Source organism: Rhagoletis zephyria, unplaced genomic scaffold, assembly GCF_001687245.7.
Source record: "Rhagoletis zephyria isolate East Lansing unplaced genomic scaffold, Rhagoletis_zephyria_1.1 Rzeph_scaffold_01112, whole genome shotgun sequence".
Classification (NCBI taxonomy): domain Eukaryota; kingdom Metazoa; phylum Arthropoda; class Insecta; order Diptera; family Tephritidae; genus Rhagoletis; species Rhagoletis zephyria.
This window is the reverse complement of record NW_016158196.1, coordinates 76,486-98,019: the sequence shown is the minus strand read 5'-3', so window position 1 is coordinate 98,019 and position 21,534 is coordinate 76,486. Positions and strand designations below refer to the sequence as shown.

General features: G+C 33.3%; 1 protein-coding gene across 1 annotated transcript in view; it reads right to left on the bottom strand.

The window, feature by feature from the left end:
* pb (homeobox proposcipedia) overlaps nucleotides 1–21,534 on the bottom strand; it is a 100,144-nt gene that overhangs the window by 10,676 nt on the left and 67,934 nt on the right. Inside the window, exon 5 of the mRNA XM_017615977.1 lies at nucleotides 14,036–14,150. Within this exon, the coding sequence (XP_017471466.1) occupies nucleotides 14,036–14,150 (115 nt within the window). The remainder of the gene's footprint in view (nucleotides 1–14,035; nucleotides 14,151–21,534) is intronic.

Below are 21,534 nucleotides of genomic sequence, written 5' to 3'. Positions count from 1 at the left end.
CGTCCGTCTGTGCACACGATAACTCGAGTAAAAATTGAGATATCTTAACGAAACTTGGTACGTGGACTTCTTTTGGGCATAAGACGGATGGTATCGAAAATGGGCGAAATCGGACAATAACCACGCCTACCTCCCATATAACGGTAATTTTCAGAAATACGAAAACTGCGATATTTTGGTAACTACTGAAGATAATTCACTCAAAATTGATATTTACAATGATTTTTAGACGAAAGATAAGAATATTTGAAATTTTTGGAAAATGGGTGTAGCCACGCCCACTTATGGTTTCATGTGTATATCTTGGTAACCGCTGCACCAATTTCTTCCAAACTGGCAAAAGTAAAATAAGAATGAAGGTAAGAGGTTGCTAATGAAAAGAAAATGAGGGAAAAGCATTTTGGTTTTGTTTTTGTGCAGCAAAACTGTAATCAACGAAAACACTAACAGCCGGTGTGAACAGCCTTCAGCCTACAATCCCAAAACTCGTTTCCAAAGTGTTTTCGTTGTCGGTCAGAACATGGTTGAGCTAAAATTTGAAAGTATAAATAATTTTTTTCTTCTGGCAGTTTGACAGTTTTCACAATCTCGCCCGGATGTAGAGAACAAAGATGGCGCCCATCTCGGTCCCGCTATTCCGCTCGCAGTGAATTTGACAGAATCGTTGTTTGTATGACGTCACACTTGTGCAACTTGTTTACGTTTTCCGTGCAAAAATTTTTCTTCTTATTTCAATCTTGCTCTCGTTTTGGCATTTCTCTCTCGCAATTGCACCAGTGTGACGTCACACAAAAGTTATTCTCAAAAATCCTCTCTGATGGATGCAATCTTGTATTCTATCATTCTTGAGTGCGGCCAACTTCGGGCTAGTGAGAAGCAAATTTTAACCGCCCAAAGAACCAAACAAGGAAACACCAATTGGGCACTTTCGGGCATCTGTGGGCGAGCAAAAGAACAGACTTATTGTGCGCCCGGTTTCAAGAATGCAAAAGTTGGCAACCCTGGTATCAATCGAAATGGTTTTGAAAAGGCTTTATTTCTTAACTACATATAGGAGCATTGCCACTTGTTTAAAAAGTTAAATTCAATTTTAGCGTTTCAACCTTCACAAGCATAGAATAAACAATCAACTTGAATATAAAGTGATATGATCAACATCAAGCATAAGTTATTCCGAAAGAAATGTGTATATGGTGTAACATTAAGATTAATAACGCGATGCTACAAAAAAAAGTCATGAAATACACCCGAAACAAAAAAATTAAAATGGGCGTGGCACCTCCACATATATCATATATGCGTATCTCAAAAACTACTCGACCGATCTCGACCAAATTTGATATACACATTGCGCTTGAGATTTCAAAACAAAATCAAATCAAATATATATATATCGATCAAGTAGTTTTTGAGATCCGCATATATAACTTCAAGAATTTCAGAACAATTGACATTACTTTTCATAAACATCTCTGTTTCGTTCCAACAAAAATGTCAGATATTTTAATATGTTTATATAACTCATGGAAATGTCCAATATGCGCAATTCAAATGCCAAATTGGAAAACTTGGAACTTTTTATCCGCATACTCAGTTATTCTAAACCCCACCCACTAAAAAGAGCACAGGCCAAGCTTTAAGAAATGTTGTCCTTCTCTCCTTGTCCCGTCTACAGTTCCTTGGGGATCCATTTGAAAATGGGGTAAAATTAGCAAAAAAAAAACTCGGGTTACGGGACCCACAGTAATTTTGCGCAGAACAACTTCCCGCGTTGGTGGCATTCGGCCGCGCTGGCGCGCAAAGGCTTGCAAATCTTTCGCTCGAAAACTCCAAGAGCTTCTTCATCAGATGTTTTCATTGTCTTTGCCTCCGCACCTTTCACCAGCACAGGCAAGATGTGTGACTTATAGTGTATGATTTTTGTATGTCGAGAGAGGACTCTACTTCTCAATTGCCTCATTACAAAGTAACACTTGTTGGGAAGAGTGATTCTCCGTTCGATTTCAAGGCTGATATTATTATTTGTCCTCATTCACCACCAGATCCATTCCCTTGTTTCTCTATCTAATTCCGAGAAGGCAGAACAGACAAGTGCTGGAAAACTATCGATGGTTTTTGACTATCGAAAAAATCTATAGTTTTATAAACACTATCGATAGTTTTCACTCATACATACATTATTCAATAAGAGCAAAAGCCGGCGGTACCTGATTCATCTTGTGAGTCGGAAGGGACATTTAGCAAAGCAGCTGCTTGAAGCCAAATTTTTTTTTTAGTTTCACTTTTATTTCAACATATTTTGATTAAAAGAAAACAACTAATAAAAATAAAATATTTCACACAAACAACAAAAAATATAATCGATAATCGCATGAGGCTATTGCCTGAAAATTTTAAAATGCGCTTAGTGGCATTGTGCTACTATAATCGCACGGCCGATCATAGTAAACTTATGTACAGTAATTTGTTTTAGTTTATTAGTCGAACAAATTATAGCCTCACCAAATTTTCACAAGTTTTAAAATATTATTTTGCTGTTATTTAATTTTGGTTAGTTTTTTTATATGTCATTCTTTAAAAACGTCCGTATAAATACAAGTTTAAAGGCAGTGTCACACGATTGGGTATTTGCCAAAATTTGGTGCAAATCGTATCCCAATTGTGTGAACACCCAAAGTATTTTTCTTTATCCCAATCACGAAAATTAATATGTTGAAATTTTTCAATAGAACATCGCTGTAATGTACCAATCTTTTGGCTACAAAAAAAAATTGTCTTTTTTTTACCAATAGCCCAATATAAAAATGTACAAATCTGTACAAAGGTACCAATCGAGTGACACCTCCTTAAAAATTTATGCAATTTAAAAAAAAATATTCAACAAATTTTCGTTAAAATTTCGAGGTTTTTAATTCTTATTTCTGAGTGTGCAGTTTTATATCCCATTGAATTCTAGTAGAATAAAGTACAAGTTTCAAATGGCTAAAAATTTCGATTGATTTTTTAGAATTTTTAAAAAGTTCGAAACTTGTACGAAAGTTTGTTGAATTTTTTTTTAATGTGGCACAAATTTGGAAACTTGGATTTACACGGTGTTTGTTAAAGAAAGAACTATATTTTTATAAAAAAACAACAAAATTGCAATAACAACAAAAATAATACGTTAGAACTTGGCAAAAAGTGTTTCGGCTACAATTTTTTACCCCCGTATGTATGCCTGCCAAGCTGCCAATCTGAATTGCAGCGGCGCCATATATGGCAAAAGAACGATGCTGCTGGCGTATGCAGATGATATCGATATCGTAGGTCTGAAATAAAGGGACGTAACCACAGCATTTTCCAGTTTAGAAAAAGAAGCTAAAGAGGATGGCCCAGCGGTGAACGAGGGTAAGACAAAGGACCTCCTGGCAACATATAAAGAGTCCACGTTCTTCGGGACACATGTCACTGTTGGAAGATATAGCTTTGAAGTAGTGAAGGACTCTGTCTACCTAGGATCCCGCATAAGCACCACAAACAACGTCAGCCTGGAGATCAAGCGAAGAATAACTCTTGCAGCAGGTGCTACTTTGGGCTCGGTAGGCAATTGAAAAGCAGAGCCCTCTCTCGACGAACGAAAATCATGCTCTACGATCTCTCATCATGACCGTCCTTTTATATGGCGCAGAAACTTGGACGATGTCGAACAAAGATGAAAAGGCATTGGGGGCTTTCGAGAGAACTATTCTGCGCAAGATCTACGGTCCTGTTTTCGTAGATGACTGGTATCGGAGAAGATGGAATGACGAACTGTATGAGCTTTTTAACGACATGGACATAATTAAGCGCATAAAAATACAGCGATTGCGCTGGCTTTGACATGTTGTACGCATGGATGACGATGCTCCGGTGAAAAGATCCTTCGACTCCGCCTCAGAACACCTAAGAAAATAATTTTCTTCAAATTAGTGACCTGTTTATTTTTATTGACTATTTCGTCTTCGATACTTTCGATACTCAATAAATCAATATTATTTTAGTAGATATATCGCTATCGGCTATTGTGAATTTAGAATATCACGATACCGATATAACGAGTTTTCATTGCTGATGCGCATCCCTAGTCACAGGTTACTTATGTTTTTATCTATTTCTGACTCTCATACACAAAAGTTGAGCTATTTTTTTTCTTTTGTTACATAGTGAAAAATAAAAGGAAAGACAAACTTGAACCCTTTAAAATAATACTACTACCTTGAAAAGCTTATACAAATTGCCTCGCTCTTTCAATATTACCAATCACTATTTAACAAAAAGGTGTGGAAATATTCGGTAAATAAATAAAAACAATAGGAACTTTATGAATTAAATGTTTAATATATTCAAACAGTTGGATGTCTTTAAAACCGTAGAAAAATTTAAAATGCTGAACAACCAAAGAGTGATCTAATGCCTGGGATACACATGTGGTATAGAAATTACGATTTCAATATTGTAGTTTGCCGTTGCAACGTAGCAACTACAATGATTTGTAGTATGAGTAATGTGACTAACCGTACTTCTTTCGGAAGTACGGTACTTTTTTTCGCCTTGTACTTCGTACTATATTTTGTACTTCACGAAGGAGATTCTGTAACCAGTAAGCGACAGTTTTCGGATCGCTATCGCACTTTTTGACGCATGATATAAAGGATTTTGCGTCAAAAAGTGCGATCGCGATTCGAAAAGTGTCGCTAACTGGTTACAGAACCTCCCCCCCAGGACCTGTACGTCTCCAATCTTTAAGACGATCGTCACATGGCCGGGACGATAAATTCGTTTAAACCATTAAAGTCGCCGGGGACCGATGGCTTTGTACCTGCGCAGCTGCAAAAGGCTCTAAAAGTGTCATGAAACTCGTTGGATGCTATTTATGCGAGCTGCGTGAGGACCGGGTACATCCCCACGGCTTGGAGGGTAATTAGTGCTGCGTTCACCCCGAAGGACGGAATAGGCTCTAAGGCCTAGGGATTTTAGGGCTATCACTCTCTTCGTTTTTGCTAAAAATGCTTTTGCTAAAAACGCTAGAGAGACTGATAGACCTGTGCATAAGAAAAGCGATTTATCGTGACTGTCTTTCAATATGTTTATTGCAAGCAAAGGTCGGTGAATACCGCCCTGCACACATTGGTAAAGTGGACAAAGGAAGCCTTCACGCATGAAGATTATGCAGTAGGGGCCTTCTTCGATATCAAGGCACCTTCAACAATGTTACTCCAGAGGCAATAGTCAAGTATATTCACAATCTGTGGGTTGAAGCCAACCTAATAAGCTCACTTCGTGACAGAACTGTCGCGGCTGAGTTGGGGAGCGTCTGCACTCAGTGCAGAGTAATGGGAGCACTCCACAAGGTGCTGTTCTCTCCCCCTGCTCTGGATTGCGGTTGTAAACGACCTTCCAGAGGAACTGGAAAAGTGGGCTGTCGGGTGATCGCCTATGTAGATGATGTGGAGCTTTTGTTACCTGAACCAGGTAACTAGGTGGGCGATCACCGGCGGCTGTCGTAGAAGCCTAACATTGAGGAAAGGTGTAGGTTGCCTTGTACTGCTGTAGGGGGGCTTTTGGTAAAAGGTGGGATCTCTCGCCCGCCCAAATTGATTTATTAGCTATAGGAAACCAGATTTAAGCCTTGAAACAAGCCCTTGTCTGGAGGAACTCACTAGAGAAGGCTACACTTGTAAAACAGGAACTAGCGGAGCATTAGGAACCACACCTACACTGGCGCTTAACATACATATGTTGAAAACGGCACCTGCAGATATTGCAGACTGAATTGTCGCAGCGCGAACTGCTATTAGGCTAAGGTAAACCGGGTCCTTTTGTGACATAAAAAGGAAAAGAAGACGTTTTTCTGCTGCAGCAAATGTTTTTATAGGGCATTTTAAAACACGTTGTCTCTCAAGGGCTGGTGATGCGGGTTCTGACAGGCCATTGTGCGATTGGTATTCATGCGGTGACTAAGAATTTCGACTGATCCTTTTGTATCAGTTGTCAAGAGGAAGATGAAGTGGAATCATCTCAACACATTCTTTTAGACTATCCAACCTTCCCGAGGCTAAGTCGGAAGCATTTTAGCTCGAACTTCTGAACAAACACTGAGCTCTCAGGGATCGAAATTAGCCGGATTCGAAATTTCGTAATCGGCTCGCGGCTATGAAATAGTTGGTCACATTAAGTATGAGAGTGTGGAATAGATCGTTATATTGATACAATACTACGATGTGTGTCTCTAGCATAAGTAATTTTATTTTATTTTCACAAGGGCCCTAAATATATCAGGCTTTGTATTTATTTTACATATATAACTTTTCTCCTAACTTACCGATGATCAAAAATAAACAGCATGCATAACTTTGGCTATGTAACATTTAAAAAACTTGTCCAGTACGCTGAAAAACGTAAACAGATGTGATTGTAACATATAGTAAAAAAAGGAACAGTCCAGCGCCTTCGTCTTGGTCTGCCGCTAAATTTAAACGTAGAATACGTTATTACGTTACTTACTTCTAAGTGAAAATAACATTGTTTTTTTCTACAGCTTACTGAGATTTAAAGATTTGAAATCTTGAACTGAAAATATATTTATTAAAAAAACGTAAATTAAAATTGTTTGAGCGCTTGAAAGAAATTTAATTCAAACATGTTGTGGTTGTAGCTTAGGGCGCAGAGATGCTTGTTACTATTTGTTAGCTTTCGGGAAGGCTCCGGATCGAATGCTGTTAAACGCAAAATGTAAATTTTGATTTTTCCTAATTACGAAAAAGTATCAAAACAAAATCGATAGCAAAATCGATAATAATAACGATAGTAAAATCGATAATATCGATAACAAAATCGATAATAATATCGATAGTAAAAGCAATATTAATATCGATAACAAAATCGATAAAAAAAATCTATAACAAATATCGATAACAAAAGCGATAATAATATCGATAACAAAACTGATAAAAATATCGATGACGAAATCAATAAAAATATCGATAACAAAAGCGATAATAATATCGATAACAAAATCGATAAATAATCGATAACAAAAGCGATAACAAAATCAATAAAAATATCGATAACAAAATCGATAAATAATTGATAACAAAAAATATCGATAACAAAATCAATAAAAATATCGATAACAGAATCGATAAATAACTGATAACAAAAAATATCGATAACACAAGCGATAATAATATCGATAACGAAATCAATAAAAATATCGATAACAAAACCGATAAAAATATCGATAACAAAATCGATAAATAATCGATAACAAAAACGATCAAAGTCGATAACAAAATCGTTAAACATATCGATCATTATATCGATAAGTTCCCAAAATATCGATAGAAAAATCAATAACAATATCGATAAAAATTTCTATAAAAAATCGATAAGAATATCGATAACAAAACTGACAAAATATCGATAATTATATCGATAGGTCCCGAGAATTCCGAAAATCTCTAAAATCCCGAAATAGTTCCCAGATTCAGTCTCTGTGCCTCTATCTATATCCTTTTCTCTACAACTACCTTTATTTTAATCTTTCTTCCACTTCACAAAGAGTTTTCGCGTATTATGCATACGTACTTCCCTCACTTCCAACGCAAAAACGATGACGAAGTGCTTTTGTATGGAAAATCATTTATGCGCATATTGTTGAATAAAATAAAATAATTAATGCGGAAGTTATTTTGAAAAGTACTGATTCATATAGTTTGTTGAGCATCTCTGTCTTAAACATTAGGCTATTGAAACGGACAAAAATATAGTATTTATATGTTACCGGCCCAACTCGATCTTAGGACAAACTAGTTTTGTCTACGCTAAACTATGTCTACTTACATTCGATGCATCCGTCCAATGCGGAAAATAGTTGGACGACAATATTGTGGACTGCGTAGCTGGAGTTGGACTGGCAAGGCTTATTTTTTTGAAGCGCGACCGAAGGCTGCCTATGTGCAAGGTGTTCTGTGCAAAAATACTGTGGTCGCATGACCTAGTTTAGCCTAGGCAAAACGAGTTTGCCCTAAGATCGGATTTGGCCGGTAACATATGGGCAAATCTAAAAAAAAAGGTACACTTTCAAAAAAAAAACAGTTTAATTTTTCAGTTTGTGGGCACACCTATGTTTTATATATGATTCTATTCGTAATCCCTTAATAAATCGATAAATATAGGTGTAATTCATTTTCATCAAGTGCTTCAAGAGTTAGACGAGGAATAAATATTTAGATCGCTGAAATAGAAAACAAAAGAATAAGCTGGGTTCAAACTACGCCGTGCATTTTGTAAATTTTGAGCAAAGATTTTGAAAGTTGAACTCATTTAATTGGGACGTCCTAAATTCAATGGCATCCCCTGTTTTACCAGATTGGCTCCAGTTTTCGAGATAACGGTACTTGAAAATTTGATTAAATTTTAACTATCTTATAAATAACTCCCTCAGTTTTGAAGTTATTTTACTAAAATTTTGCACATGACGGTTTTTAGTGTTACCTTAATTATTCCTTAAAATTACCGAAATAGGTTTACTTTAACATATATCTCCAATACAACTGATTACTAAGATATGTTTTTGCGCAATAACTCTAACTTCATATCTGAATAATAAATTGTATGCGTGCTATATATTAAATTGAACCTATACTAAATTTCAACCTGTTTAATTGAAGGAGTTATAACGCAAAACAACGTCTCTGAACAATCAAATGTATGGGAGCTAGATGTTATAGTTAACGGATATAGATGATTTTAAGAGATAGTGAAGGTAATATTTAAATACAATCGTGTGCAAAATTTTAGTAAAATATCTTCAAACCCGAAGAAGTTTTTTGTAAAATAACTAAAATTTAAGCAAAAACTGGGGACGCCATTAAATTTAGAAGGCTCCAATTAAGTAAGAGCAATTATCAGAATATTTGTCAAAAAAAGTTGATTTGATACCACGCTCGAAATATTCGACTACAAGAAGGAGCATCATTAAAAGTAGTAAATCTAGTAGTAGATCTTCTAGAGATACATTTTTTGAAGCATCCTACAGGTATAAGTAACGTTATGAAGACTAGTAGTTACAAAAAGATTTAGATCGTTTCGACGTATTTTATTGTGCTTTAAATTAAGATGTTTTTGGAATAAAAATTACGCTCAGAATCTCAGAATATTTTATCTTTAAAAGTTGGTTTATTCTGAAAGCACACCTCTTGCTAAGGTATTAAATTATTCGTTATTGTTTGTAGAATACAATACATACTTAAAAAGTTATAAAAATTAAATGCTTCAAAAATTATACGCGATAAACCGAAAATTTTTAAAATTGTGAAAAGTACAGTTTCACGTCTTTCGTTACTTGCCATTTAGTTATTTTTTAAAGCACACTTTAGTTACCAACTGCATATGAAGTGTACACATAAGAACTAATTGCACATAAAACCTCAAACCAGTATATGGTGTGCTTCAAAAGTTATGACATAATTAATTTTTCACCTCTTAAAAATTTCATAAAAAATTCACTTGTTTTTAATATATTTTAACCGACTTCCCAAAACGGAGAAGGTTATCAGTTCGTCGGAATATTTTTTTTTATTTTTTGTTTGTGTATGTTACCGCACAACATTTGCATGGATAACTAGATATGAAACTCTCTCATTTTTTCTGAGAGCGCGCCCAGGAACTCGTTTTCGTACTTGGCAGCCCTGCCAATCCCTGGGCAGATAAACAGCTGATACGCGAAGTGGCGAGCTACCACTAGATGTGTGGAAAATGCATCACATTGAATTCAGTGGATTTCTTCTTCCCGAATTTTTTAATATGACTATAAAACCGTATTTGTAACTAAACGCAATTTTCCTGGCAATATAAACAGTGAAATATAAAAAAAAATATGAAGAATATTGCAACTTTTGTTCATTGTGTTTAATCAAAAGTTTCTCCAAAAAAATACACACTTTGACAGCGCTCTCACGAGAAAAAGAGTTTCAAATCTAGTTATCCATGACATTGGACCACGTTAACCGATTTCGATAATTCTTTTTTCAACGGAAAGGTGGTACCTCAAGAGTGGTCCCATACTAATTTTGTTTAGATCCGATAATTTGATCGTGAAGAAATTAAAGATAATCTTAAATTTTTATATGAGAAATGAAGGGGGGTTTTGTTTTTTGCTTAAAAACTACTTGTTTAATTAAAACATCTATAACTCAAAAGTTATGCAACAAATTATTCAACATTTTTTTGAGGTTTCAAGTATATGTATGTACGTCTATGAATTACATCAAAAAGCAACCAGCTTGATATAGTTTACAACAATGAAAATAAAACTAAATAAGTAACACAAAGGTTACCTGTTTTTTAGATTTGCACATATACATACATATCTAGTCGTATGACTAGGATATTCGCTTATTTAAATCGCCATTTCAGAATCCAGAGTAGCTATTTGCGACACGATATTTCTCGCTTACTTTTTACAGATGTGAACCTAATTAAAAAATCTTGAGACAGTAGCCCCTGATAACCGCAAACTTCATACCTCTTTTAGAAATAATATTTTCCGTTAGTAAAGGAACCAATTCAATTCGAAATTCATACATACATACATATCTTACTACATAGTATGTATGTATTTTTTTCTGATGGGAGTTGTGATTAGGGGACACAACACTAGGTTGTCAATGAACGGAAAAGACAAGACGTAATGCCGTTTGACAATGATTGATACGATTTTTTGTTTCAGCTATTTTCTTGTAAGTTGTTGAAATACTAGCTGCAGAAAATGTAAAAGTTTAATATAACACTTTCTCGTTTCGACGATTTCACGGATGTTATGAGTCTTTTAAGGGTTAAATCTGCCAAGTAGAAGATTATATTTGCACTTATGTATGGATTCGCATTGTATTGGCATGTACTTATGGCTCGTATGTACATTTGTAGAGCTGACTCCAATACATCCTAGCAAAACCGTTGCTTCTTTGGTAAGCACTTCGATTCTTGTATCCATGGAGTAACGCATTACAAGACGCCTTAAGACGCTTATTCGCTTAACCATAGTATTACATGTAATGCAACGGGTAAAAGATTTTATATTTATTAGATTACCTCCACCCAATAAACACAAAACGAGGGCGACATCGTTTCGGATTAGAGGCGAACTCGAGTAAATGAGTTTCCTCGAAAGATTTTTTTTCTTACGTCGTCTTCAAAGCACAATCAAGAAAATAATTTATGCGTGCACATACACTCAGGTAAGTTACCTAAATAAATTTTTCTCAAAACAAGATTTGGTGACTATTACCAAATAATGTCTTGAGAGAAATATATTTAGCAGAATTTTTTCTGAGTATAAGGGCACCTTTGCTTAAGGTCTTAAGCGAACAAATTATTAATTTTAACTCCACTTTATTATAGCGGTACTCACTTTCCGTAGCATTTTAGGTGTAAAGTTGCTACGTAGCAATCTAGCACGCATTTTGTTGTTGGAAGAGCAACAAAACATGTGGTAGATTGCTACGTAACAACTTTACACCTAAAATGCTACTCAACGTGAGCTCCCCCTATATTTCAGCTGCATTCCAATTAACATTCAAAGATATTTCTGTGAATTTGGTGGATGAAGTATCCAAGAAATTCTTCCAATATAGCGCAGAGCGACAAAAAAAAAATTAAATTACAAGAAACATGGTGCCGGACAAATCTAACATGTATAACAAAAATTACGTTTTAATTATGTTGTTAAAAATTAAATACGGATTCACATTTTTAATAACTCATAATTTTCGCACATTTTTTACCTTTTGTTTATTTAAATTATATAATTAATTTCAGATAGCAAGTTTTTTAAATCCTATAAAACTTGGGTCGAAAAAAATTAAAATCTCAAACCACCAGCGAGCTGAAATCTCGAGAAAAAATTAATAATTCTCGAAAAATTAAAAAATTTTGAATCGCCAGAGATTCGAAGAAAAAAATTTATCGAATCGCCAACGATTCGAAAAACCAGTAATGCTCGATTTGCTAAAGATAGGAGACTCTCCTACGAATTCGAGTTCGCCGATCTATCGCCGCGAAGTATCGCCTTGATAGTTCTATCAGAGCAAACGAGCTCGTCTCGAATTCGAGGCGAATTTGTTGTGTTTATTGGGCAATGACATGCCCACGTTAAAGTAATGCATTCTGTAAACTAGAAGGTAAGTAGTGGATCTCGATATTCTCACCATTTTGTCGAGATTCACAACTACACTAGTTTACAGAATGCTAATGCATTTAGCCTGGGCATGGCATTGGTGGTAATCTAATAAATGGAAAATTTCTTACCCACTGCATTACATGTAATGCAATGGGAAGACGAATAAGCGTATTGAGGCTTATTGTATTGCGTTACTCCGTCAATACCAAAATAAACACTTACCAAAAGAGAAAAGTTTTTGCTGGGATTTCGTGCAAGATGTACGGAGGCGAGAATGTAAATAGGGAAAAGACATTTTAGGAAGTTTTGGTTACTTTTCTTTATTTAAAATATTTTTATTATTTTTTTTAAGGAAATATAGCTTACCATCTAAAAGAAAAACTTTGTGGAACATTTATACAAATTTAACGAATTTCAAAAAATGCTGATCAAAATTTCAAACTTTTTAGTCAGATTTTTTAGAATTCTATGCAGTTTTGCGGGCTATTAAATTTTACTGTTAAAAAGTCCAAGTTTGAAGCAGCTAAGACTTACCGTTGATTTTTGGGATTTTTTTGTTAGCGCATTTTCTTCAATGCAAAGTATGTTTGAATATTTTTTTTGCATGGAGAAAAGGAGCAACACCTTCCCCAAAAAATTGCCAAAAAACAACGGTAAGTCCTAGCTACCTAAAATTTTTACTTTGTTGTACTAAAATTGAATTGACTACAAAACTGACTACTCAGAATGTTTCTAAGAAATCTAATTAAAAAGCTAAAAATTTTGATGAAACTTTGTTGGACTTTGCTTACACAAATTTTTGTTAGATAACGAGCTACACTGTCATAAAAAAATAGTAAACAATAAATAATGGAAAGAAAAATAGCCACAAAGTGCTAAAATATCTCTTCCAAATATATACTTTCGCAACTGTAGATACATACGTATGCACACTTTAAAATGTACTACACGGTTTAAAATTTGGGTTTAATTTTTAAACCGTGCTGGGACTGCTGCCTTTTTTAATATTTTATGGTCTACTTTTTAGACCAGTCAATAGTTTTAAGCAATTTTTAATATATTCTGGTTTAAGTTTTAGTCCAAGCAGCCGAGAAAATTATGTTTTCTATGGGTGGTTTAAAATTAAAACCAAAAACTTCGTGGTTTCAAATACAGGCCCTATTTGTTTAAACATCAAACCAAAATATTTTAATTCTAGTTTCAAGGTTTCATATACAGGAAATTTTGTTTAAAATCCAAACTGAAACAGAAAATTTTTAATTATTTTTTTAAACTTGAAAGGTTTGTATTTGAAACTAAGTTTGTTCATATATGTAGTCCAAAAAGTTTAAAATTAAAACCGAAATTTTTAACCGTGTTTATTTTTCAACCAGAATTGGTGTAAGTATATACTCAGGAGATGTTCCAGAATTGATTTTTGAAGATGAGATATTTAAAATATACACATGAAATGTTTGAAATTGCAAGCTTTTTGAAAGTAAAAAATAAATTTTTCCTAATGACAAACATTAAGTGCCGCATATTTAATCAATTTTAAACATTTAATGTGTAATTTTCCTCTGCGCGAAAAATTTGGTATGTAAAGGTAAACAGGCAGTGTTCAATTTTATTAAAATTTAAATTTGCACACGTTAGAAGAGGAAACTGGTTACCTGTCTTAATATGCGTAAATTTAAACAACAATTTTTCGAGAGTATGTAAGCGCCAACTAAAATTTTCGCAGGGAGCTTATGTACATATATACATACGTATGTAAATGTATATGAACTTTTATAGAGTAGGATTACAAAATGAAAACGAACTATGCCAAAGTTGAATTGAGAATAACGCACTTACTACTATCACACTGATCATCATCACCTTTTAGACTGTCTTTGTTGTCTTCATCGTCGGTCTTGGATAGAGTTTGGCGTTTATGCTTCATTCGTCGATTTTGAAACCATACCTTGACCTACGAATAAAGAAAATTGAGTGAAAATACTCTGAATTTAAATATGTATGTACTCGTATACTTGTATGGCAGATTAATCACACAGTTAAGCCTCTATTATCGGGATTGCTCGTAAACAAGTAATTTTCAACAAGAATCTTTAGACAAAAATTTGGTTTGCAGTTTTGTAACTCATTAAAATTCAGTATAATAAAGTGCAAGTAGAAAGTGCTGTTCATTTGCTTCTCTTTCAAAAAAATGGTCGCATATACTTACTTTGTATGAACAAAATGCATAACATCGCCAACAAAAAAATTGCAAAAAAAATTAAAGGTAAGCCTTAGCGACTTAAAGTTAAAATTTAACGACTTTTTTTTTACAAATTTTACGGGGTAAAAATCTGGAGAAAATTATCCTACAAATTTGTGATGTTATTAAAGGGATACTGTTTCAGGGCTAATACATCTAGGATCATTGAAGAAGGCTTTAAGATATGTAAACTGTTGTGGAAAATATTTGCACAATTAGTTTTTGTCCCGTATTCGGCTCTCATAAATATGGTCACCGTATACATATATGTATATCTAGCACTCATAGTTTTTCGTTTACCAACGCCAAATTTTCAGATAACAGTTTCGCGGATGTTTTGTGAGGGCGATAGCCATTATTACACTCTTTCATTGGAAGGACTTTTCTTGCTCTTTACGTCGAATTGGTTCTTGACGATGGCATTTTAATTTTTCTTGACACCTAAAATGTCTTTGCCGATCAAATTAAATAAAAATTACGGAACTAATTTCATTACAGAGCGGAATATTCGATTTCTACTAAAACATGCAATATAGGTAAATCTCGGTTAATGGAAGTAGGCACTTTAAATAAAAGAACAGTTTCACGGATAATAAATACCTAATATTTATAATATCTCTATTAGGCGTTATTATCAGTGAAACACTTTCACTAATCATTCAACATCTCGGTTAACCGATATTCCTGTTTAATGGAAGCAAAGATAATAGAGGTTTAACTGCGTTATAATATACATATGTATGACTTAACGCTCATTCACTACAATTTTTTCACAAAATTAAACATGAAATAACGAGTAATTTTGCATTATCATCGCAAAGCCTGCTTTGGTTGAATTGAGACACTCTTTCAGTCAAAGACAAACCTAAATAAAAGCGTTGAGAGTAGTTTTGCCATTTTAGCATTATTCCGGCTAGATTTAACTTTTTTATTTGGGTTAGCTCCAAAAATTCCCTTTTAGCCTTCAGCCTTTTTCTTAGTTTTTTCTTAAATTCTTTTAGCCTTTCTATTTGTTCGCAATTTATTAACTAAGTATGAACATACATGTTTTTTGGACTAATAACAATTTATATACAAAAATTTTATTCAGCTTGATGACAATTTTATGAAAATTTTTGTGAAAAAACAGTAATTTAATTATAGTAGAAGTTATGGCTGCTGTTTCGGAGATCACCACATCATCTCATCAGACTTCTTCATCGAGTTCACTGGGGTTTTTATTAGAAAAAAACTTAAGGCCGAACACACCTTCAAGTAAAATTTAAAAAATAGAACTTAACTTAAAAACAAAAACCACACGACCAAGTTGTTGAAGTTGGGTTGACAAATGAAAAAGTGGAAAAAGCAAACGCAGTTAACATGACGCTGGATTTCAAAGCCGCAATCGCTTGTTCATATCCCAATGACCGCGATGAAGAAGTCTGATAAGGAGATGTGGTGATCTCCGAAATAACAGCTACATATAACTTCTACCATATGTACATATGTATATTACAGTTGTTTTACCACAAAAAATTTTAATTGAAAACGGTCTCAAGCTTATTAAAATTGTTGAATATAATATGAACATGAATGTTAAATGCGATTTTGAGTATTTATTAGATATGGAGTCAAAACGAAATGCAAATGTCATTATTTCGAAATTCAGCAAAATTTTTTTGAAACTATGTACATGAACGAAAGGCAAAAGACCACGTAAGAAGGAAAGAAAGAAACCATTTTTTTCTGGCTATCGAAATTTCGACGCCATGTTTGTTTTTGACAGAAAAAAGAAGTAAACCACGAAGGGAAAACGAGGAAAACCGCGTAATTGTTCAAGACATGAATAATCACTTATATTATGCAAATTCTTTTATAAATCATGTCGTTGTGTTAAATTATTCTTTACCTTATCTGTACACACATAGAACCATTCGATTCTATCGATAGTAACATCGATAGTTTTACAGCTCTACTCCAGAGTAAAAACTTCATGATATCCTCATGTGCAGATTTAAGAATAAATTAGTGGAATTTTTTATGAGTTTACATAACTCATATGTATGTAAGAGGAAGTGGCTAACATACAACTATACCTTTCAGTTTAAAATACAAGTCAAACACCCAGCTGTACCAAGGGTGTCAGTAGAGGGGGTGCGAGAAAGGAAGGGTTAAAAAATAGTTGGTTGTGGTTCCAAGTCCTCTAAACGTTATTTAGCCTTTAAAAACTTTACGACATACATACGTACACTTACGACATCTTGTGAACAGCTAACTGTCGAAATAGCCCTTCTTTTTTCCAAACTGCGATTACAAATGGCTACTATTCTTCTTACGTGATCTGGTATAATTGAATGGTCGCCCCGAATAACGTTGTAAGCGAAAATTTTATTAAAACTAGTTTCTTAAAGTTTAAAGATATAAATGTACCATGCAGATTGCACATATGTACATATATGGGCAAATTTAAAAAACAGGTAACCCTGGTGTTGTTTAGCTTTATTTTCACTGTTGGAAACTATATCAAGCTGGTTGCTTTTGGATATAATTCATTGACGTATACTTGAAGCCTCAAAAATTTGGATCAATTTGCTGCATAACTTTTGAATTATAGGTGTTTAAATAAAAAATAATAATGAAAACAAGTGAATTTTTTATGTAATTTTTAAGAGGTGAAAAATTAATTATGTCATAACTTTTGAAGCACACCATATACTGATTTGAAATTGTATGTGCAATTAGTACTTTACATGTAGTAGGTAAGAAAATTGTGCATTAAAAAATAACGAAATGGCAAGTAACTCAAAGTCTGTAGTTCCACATTTCACAATTTTCGGTTTATTGCGTATTGTTTTTGAAGCATTTAAGTTTAAGAACTTTTTAAGTATGTATTGTATACTACAAACAATTACGAATAATTTGATACCTGAGCAAGAGCTGTGCTTTCAGAATAAACCAACTTTGAAAGATAAAATATTCTGCGATCTTGAGCGTAATTTTTATTCCAAAAACACTTTAATTAAAGGCACATTTGGAAAATACGTCGTAACGATCTAAATCTTTCTATAACTGCTAGTCCTTATAAAATTACATATACCTGTAAAATGCACAAAAATATTTGTCTCTAGAAGTGTGTAAAAACCTTGATTTACTACTTTTAATGATGCTCCTTCTTTTAGTCAGAATATTTCGAGAGTGGTATCAAAGCAACTTTTTTCGACAAATGTTCTGATAGTTGCTCTTACTTAATTGGAGCCTTCTGAATTCAATGGCGTCTCAAGTTTTACCCTATTGGCTCCACTTTTCGAGGTAGCGGTACTTGAAACTTTGCTGAAGTTTTCACTATTTTATAATAAAAGTCCCTGGGTTTTGAAGATATTTTACTAAAATTTTGCACATAACCGTTTTTTAATATTACCTTAACTATTCCATAAAATCATCGAAATTGGTTCACTAAAACATATAAATAGCTCCCATACAACTGATTGATCAGAGACGTTGTTTTGCCTTATAACTCCTGCAATTAAACAGGTTAAAATTTAGTATAGGTTCAATTTAATATATAGCGCGCATACAATTTATTATTCAGATATGAAGTTAGAGTTATTGCGCAAAAACATATCTGAGTAATCAGTTGTATTGGACCTATATGGTAATGTTAACCTATTTCGATAATTTTAAGGAATAATTAAGGCAATATTAAAATACTGTTCNGCTCCCATACAACTGATTGATCAGAGACGTTGTTTTGCCTTATAACTCCTGCAATTAAACAGGTTAAAATTTAGTATAGGTTCAATTTAATATATAGCGCGCATACAATTTATTATTCAGATATGAAGTTAGAGTTATTGCGCAAAAACATATCTGAGTAATCAGTTGTATTGGACCTATATGGTAATGTTAACCTATTTCGATAATTTTAAGGAATAATTAAGGCAATATTAAAATACTGTTCTGTGCAAAATTGTAGTAAAATAACTTCAAAACTGAGGGAGTTATTTATAATCTATAATTTATAATAGTTAAAGTTCAATGAAATTTCCAAGTACCGTTATCTCAAAAACCGGAGCCAATCTGGCAAAACAGGGTATGCCATGGAATTTAGAACATCCCAATTAAGTGAGTTCAACTTTCAAAATCTTTCCTCAAAGTTTACAACTTAAACAGCGTAATATCAACCCACCTTATTCTTTTGTTTTCTATTTAATGTTTATTCCTCGTCTAACTTTTGAAGCACTTGATGAAAATGAATTACACTTATATTAATCGATTTATTAAGAGAATACGAATAAAATGATTTATAAAACATAAGTGTACCTATTTTTTAGATTTGCCCATATACTTACGTATGTACATATTTTATGCTGTAAGAGCAAGTTTCTTAAATACTTTTAAACCGAAAATGTAGAATACCAGATAGAGATTAAAGAGATAGAGTATATTCGATTAAGAATGTCCACGATTTAGCTTTCCCTGATTCCATATATACACATTTGATGTTGCCTTTTTTTTGCCTTTTTTAAGATTGTTGCCTTTTTTTGCCTTTTTTAAGATATTTGCCTTTTTGCCTTTTCTACCTTTAAAAAAGTGATTATAGCATTTACAATTTTTTTTTTTAAGATTAAAAAATATACACATGCCCATGCGTCTTATAGAAGCGCAAGGACCTCTTGCCAAATTGGTGTTGGAGAAATTCAAAGCCGTTTTCTCAGCTAACGGAGGCTTGGAGACAATAAGAGGTGTGGATAAAATTGTAAAGGGCGAGGAAAGCGCCCTTATTCCTGATAATATGAACGTTTCAAACGTTCCATATTTAAAATGGGCTCCACTTGTATCAACTTACGTCGAGCGCACATTTAGTACATTCAAGGCTTTTCTTCGCGAAAATCGCATAAAAATGCTGACAGAAAACTTCAAAATGCATCTTGTGGTTCAATGTTACTACAACTATGTATACAGATAAAAGTTTTATGAGTTAGAAACTCGAGAGGATAAAATAGTCAAAGATTCAAAGAACAAATTTTTCATATAATGAAACTAGTTCGTAGTTTTTCTCCTTTTACTTGTAATATAAGCATTTCTAAAATAAATCTATTTTTTGATTGTTCTTATTTCTTATTTGTTCTTATTTTGCTTTTTTTTGCAGTACCTAGTGCCTTTTCCTGCCTTTTTCGCTATTTTGTTTTGCTTTTTTTTGCCTTTTTTGCAATACCTAGTGCCTTTTCCTGCCATTTTCACTATTTTATTTTGCCTTTTCCAGCCTATTTCGTTATTTTATTTTGCTTTTTTTATAGGTTTTTAGGTCCTAAAAATCCGTTCCCTGCTGTTGACAGTACGAATGGAAATTATAATAGGGAGGTTTTAGTTTTTTAAACTATAATTTTATTATTCCTTTCGAAATATGGACGAGTTTCTAGTTGCAGATTGCTTTGTATTTGTATAAAGTATCGAGTTCCTAAAAGCAACATACTTTTAATATGCGGAGTAACGTGTCCCGATTTACATTTCATGCGTTGTAGACACGCATGAATCGAGCATATCGCGCATAAAAAATGTTGTTATGCTCAAACTGAAACAAAGCAGCATGATTGTACCACTGACATTGTATCTTGGAACTCCCTATGTTTGACAATTTCTTATATAGAGGAAAATGCACAACACCGTAAAAAAACTCATCAACCAACGGTATCAAACAAACTTGCACTCAATCGAATGTCCTATAAAACTGCACAACCAAAAAGTTTTCTAAATTCTAAAAATTCTGAATAAAAAGTGTGGAATTTTTACGAAACCCTGTTGATTTTGACCGTCACTCATCTTCTTCCACACGAAGAATGTTCGATATCTTTTTTTTATATGAAGCAAAATGGCCAAAAAAAAATTAAATCAGCGATACTTTGTAGCAATTTCCAACGTGCACTTAATTGAATTGGCATAAGACTGAACAAGAAATGAGAAATTTTTATGAAACTGCTGATTTTATAAAACTTTTGCACAAAAATTTAAAACTTGATTTATACGGTATTTTTATAAAATAAATAATTAAAATTAATTTGAAAAAAAAAAAAAGTTAAAACTTAGGGTGACTTTATCGCTGTTGTTTTGAGGTGGAATCATGATACAAAAAAGAAGGTAGTTTCAATAAACAACTTTTTGATTAAAAAGCAGATTTTTGACAATTGCTCAATTGTGAAAAATTCGAAGCGGCGTTACCCAATTGTAAGTTTTTTGGTGTGGGAGATTTTATATCCTTAATTTGGGATTATAAATAAAATAGTTGTGTTAATATTTACCTTTTAATAATAATTAATATCTTATATTAAAAACGTTTAAATTTTACATTAAATTCGATAAAAACTTGCCAAATCATTTTAATATTAATACAATTTTAGTGAACATATTTAAAATTTTTTTAGTGTCCTCATGATCATCTGATTATTTCACAATGTAGTTTTCTATATCGGATACGATGATTCTGATATAATTCAGACACTGAAATTATACATTTCGATCTGTTATTTAATACATATTGTCTTTGTCCATTTAACAGCAAATGGATTTACTTTGGGACCCATGGCCCGCGAAATTTTTCCAGCAACACACATTGTTTTCAGATGAAGTTTTGACACACCCAAAAGTGAAGTATAAAATAAATAGATAAAAACAAATTTTCAATCAAACTGATTTCTGTAGTTCAGGGCGTCTTTTGGCATGATTCAATAATACAAGGTTAGATAATTATTGACAGCTGCGGTTTGACACTCCCTTACAAAAGGTTGCATTTACGAAGGACGGAGAAAGGGGAAGAATGAAATCTCTTGGTTCGAAAATGGTAGTAGAAAAGTACGCAAAGTAGGCACTTAGTAGTGAAATTCCTTTTGTAAATTCTAATTTATTTGCAGGAAATCTGGCATTTTAAACGAAATGTTGAACGTAATATTGATATATCTACGTGAATTACGTAATTTATGTGCTATTTAGCTGTATAAAAACTGCAAAATGACTTAAAATTAAAATAAGACTACTATGAGAGTGATGTAAACATCCATTGCTTATGTTTTCATCAGTTAAATATGCTTCATATGCATATAAAAATAAACATATTGCACAAAAG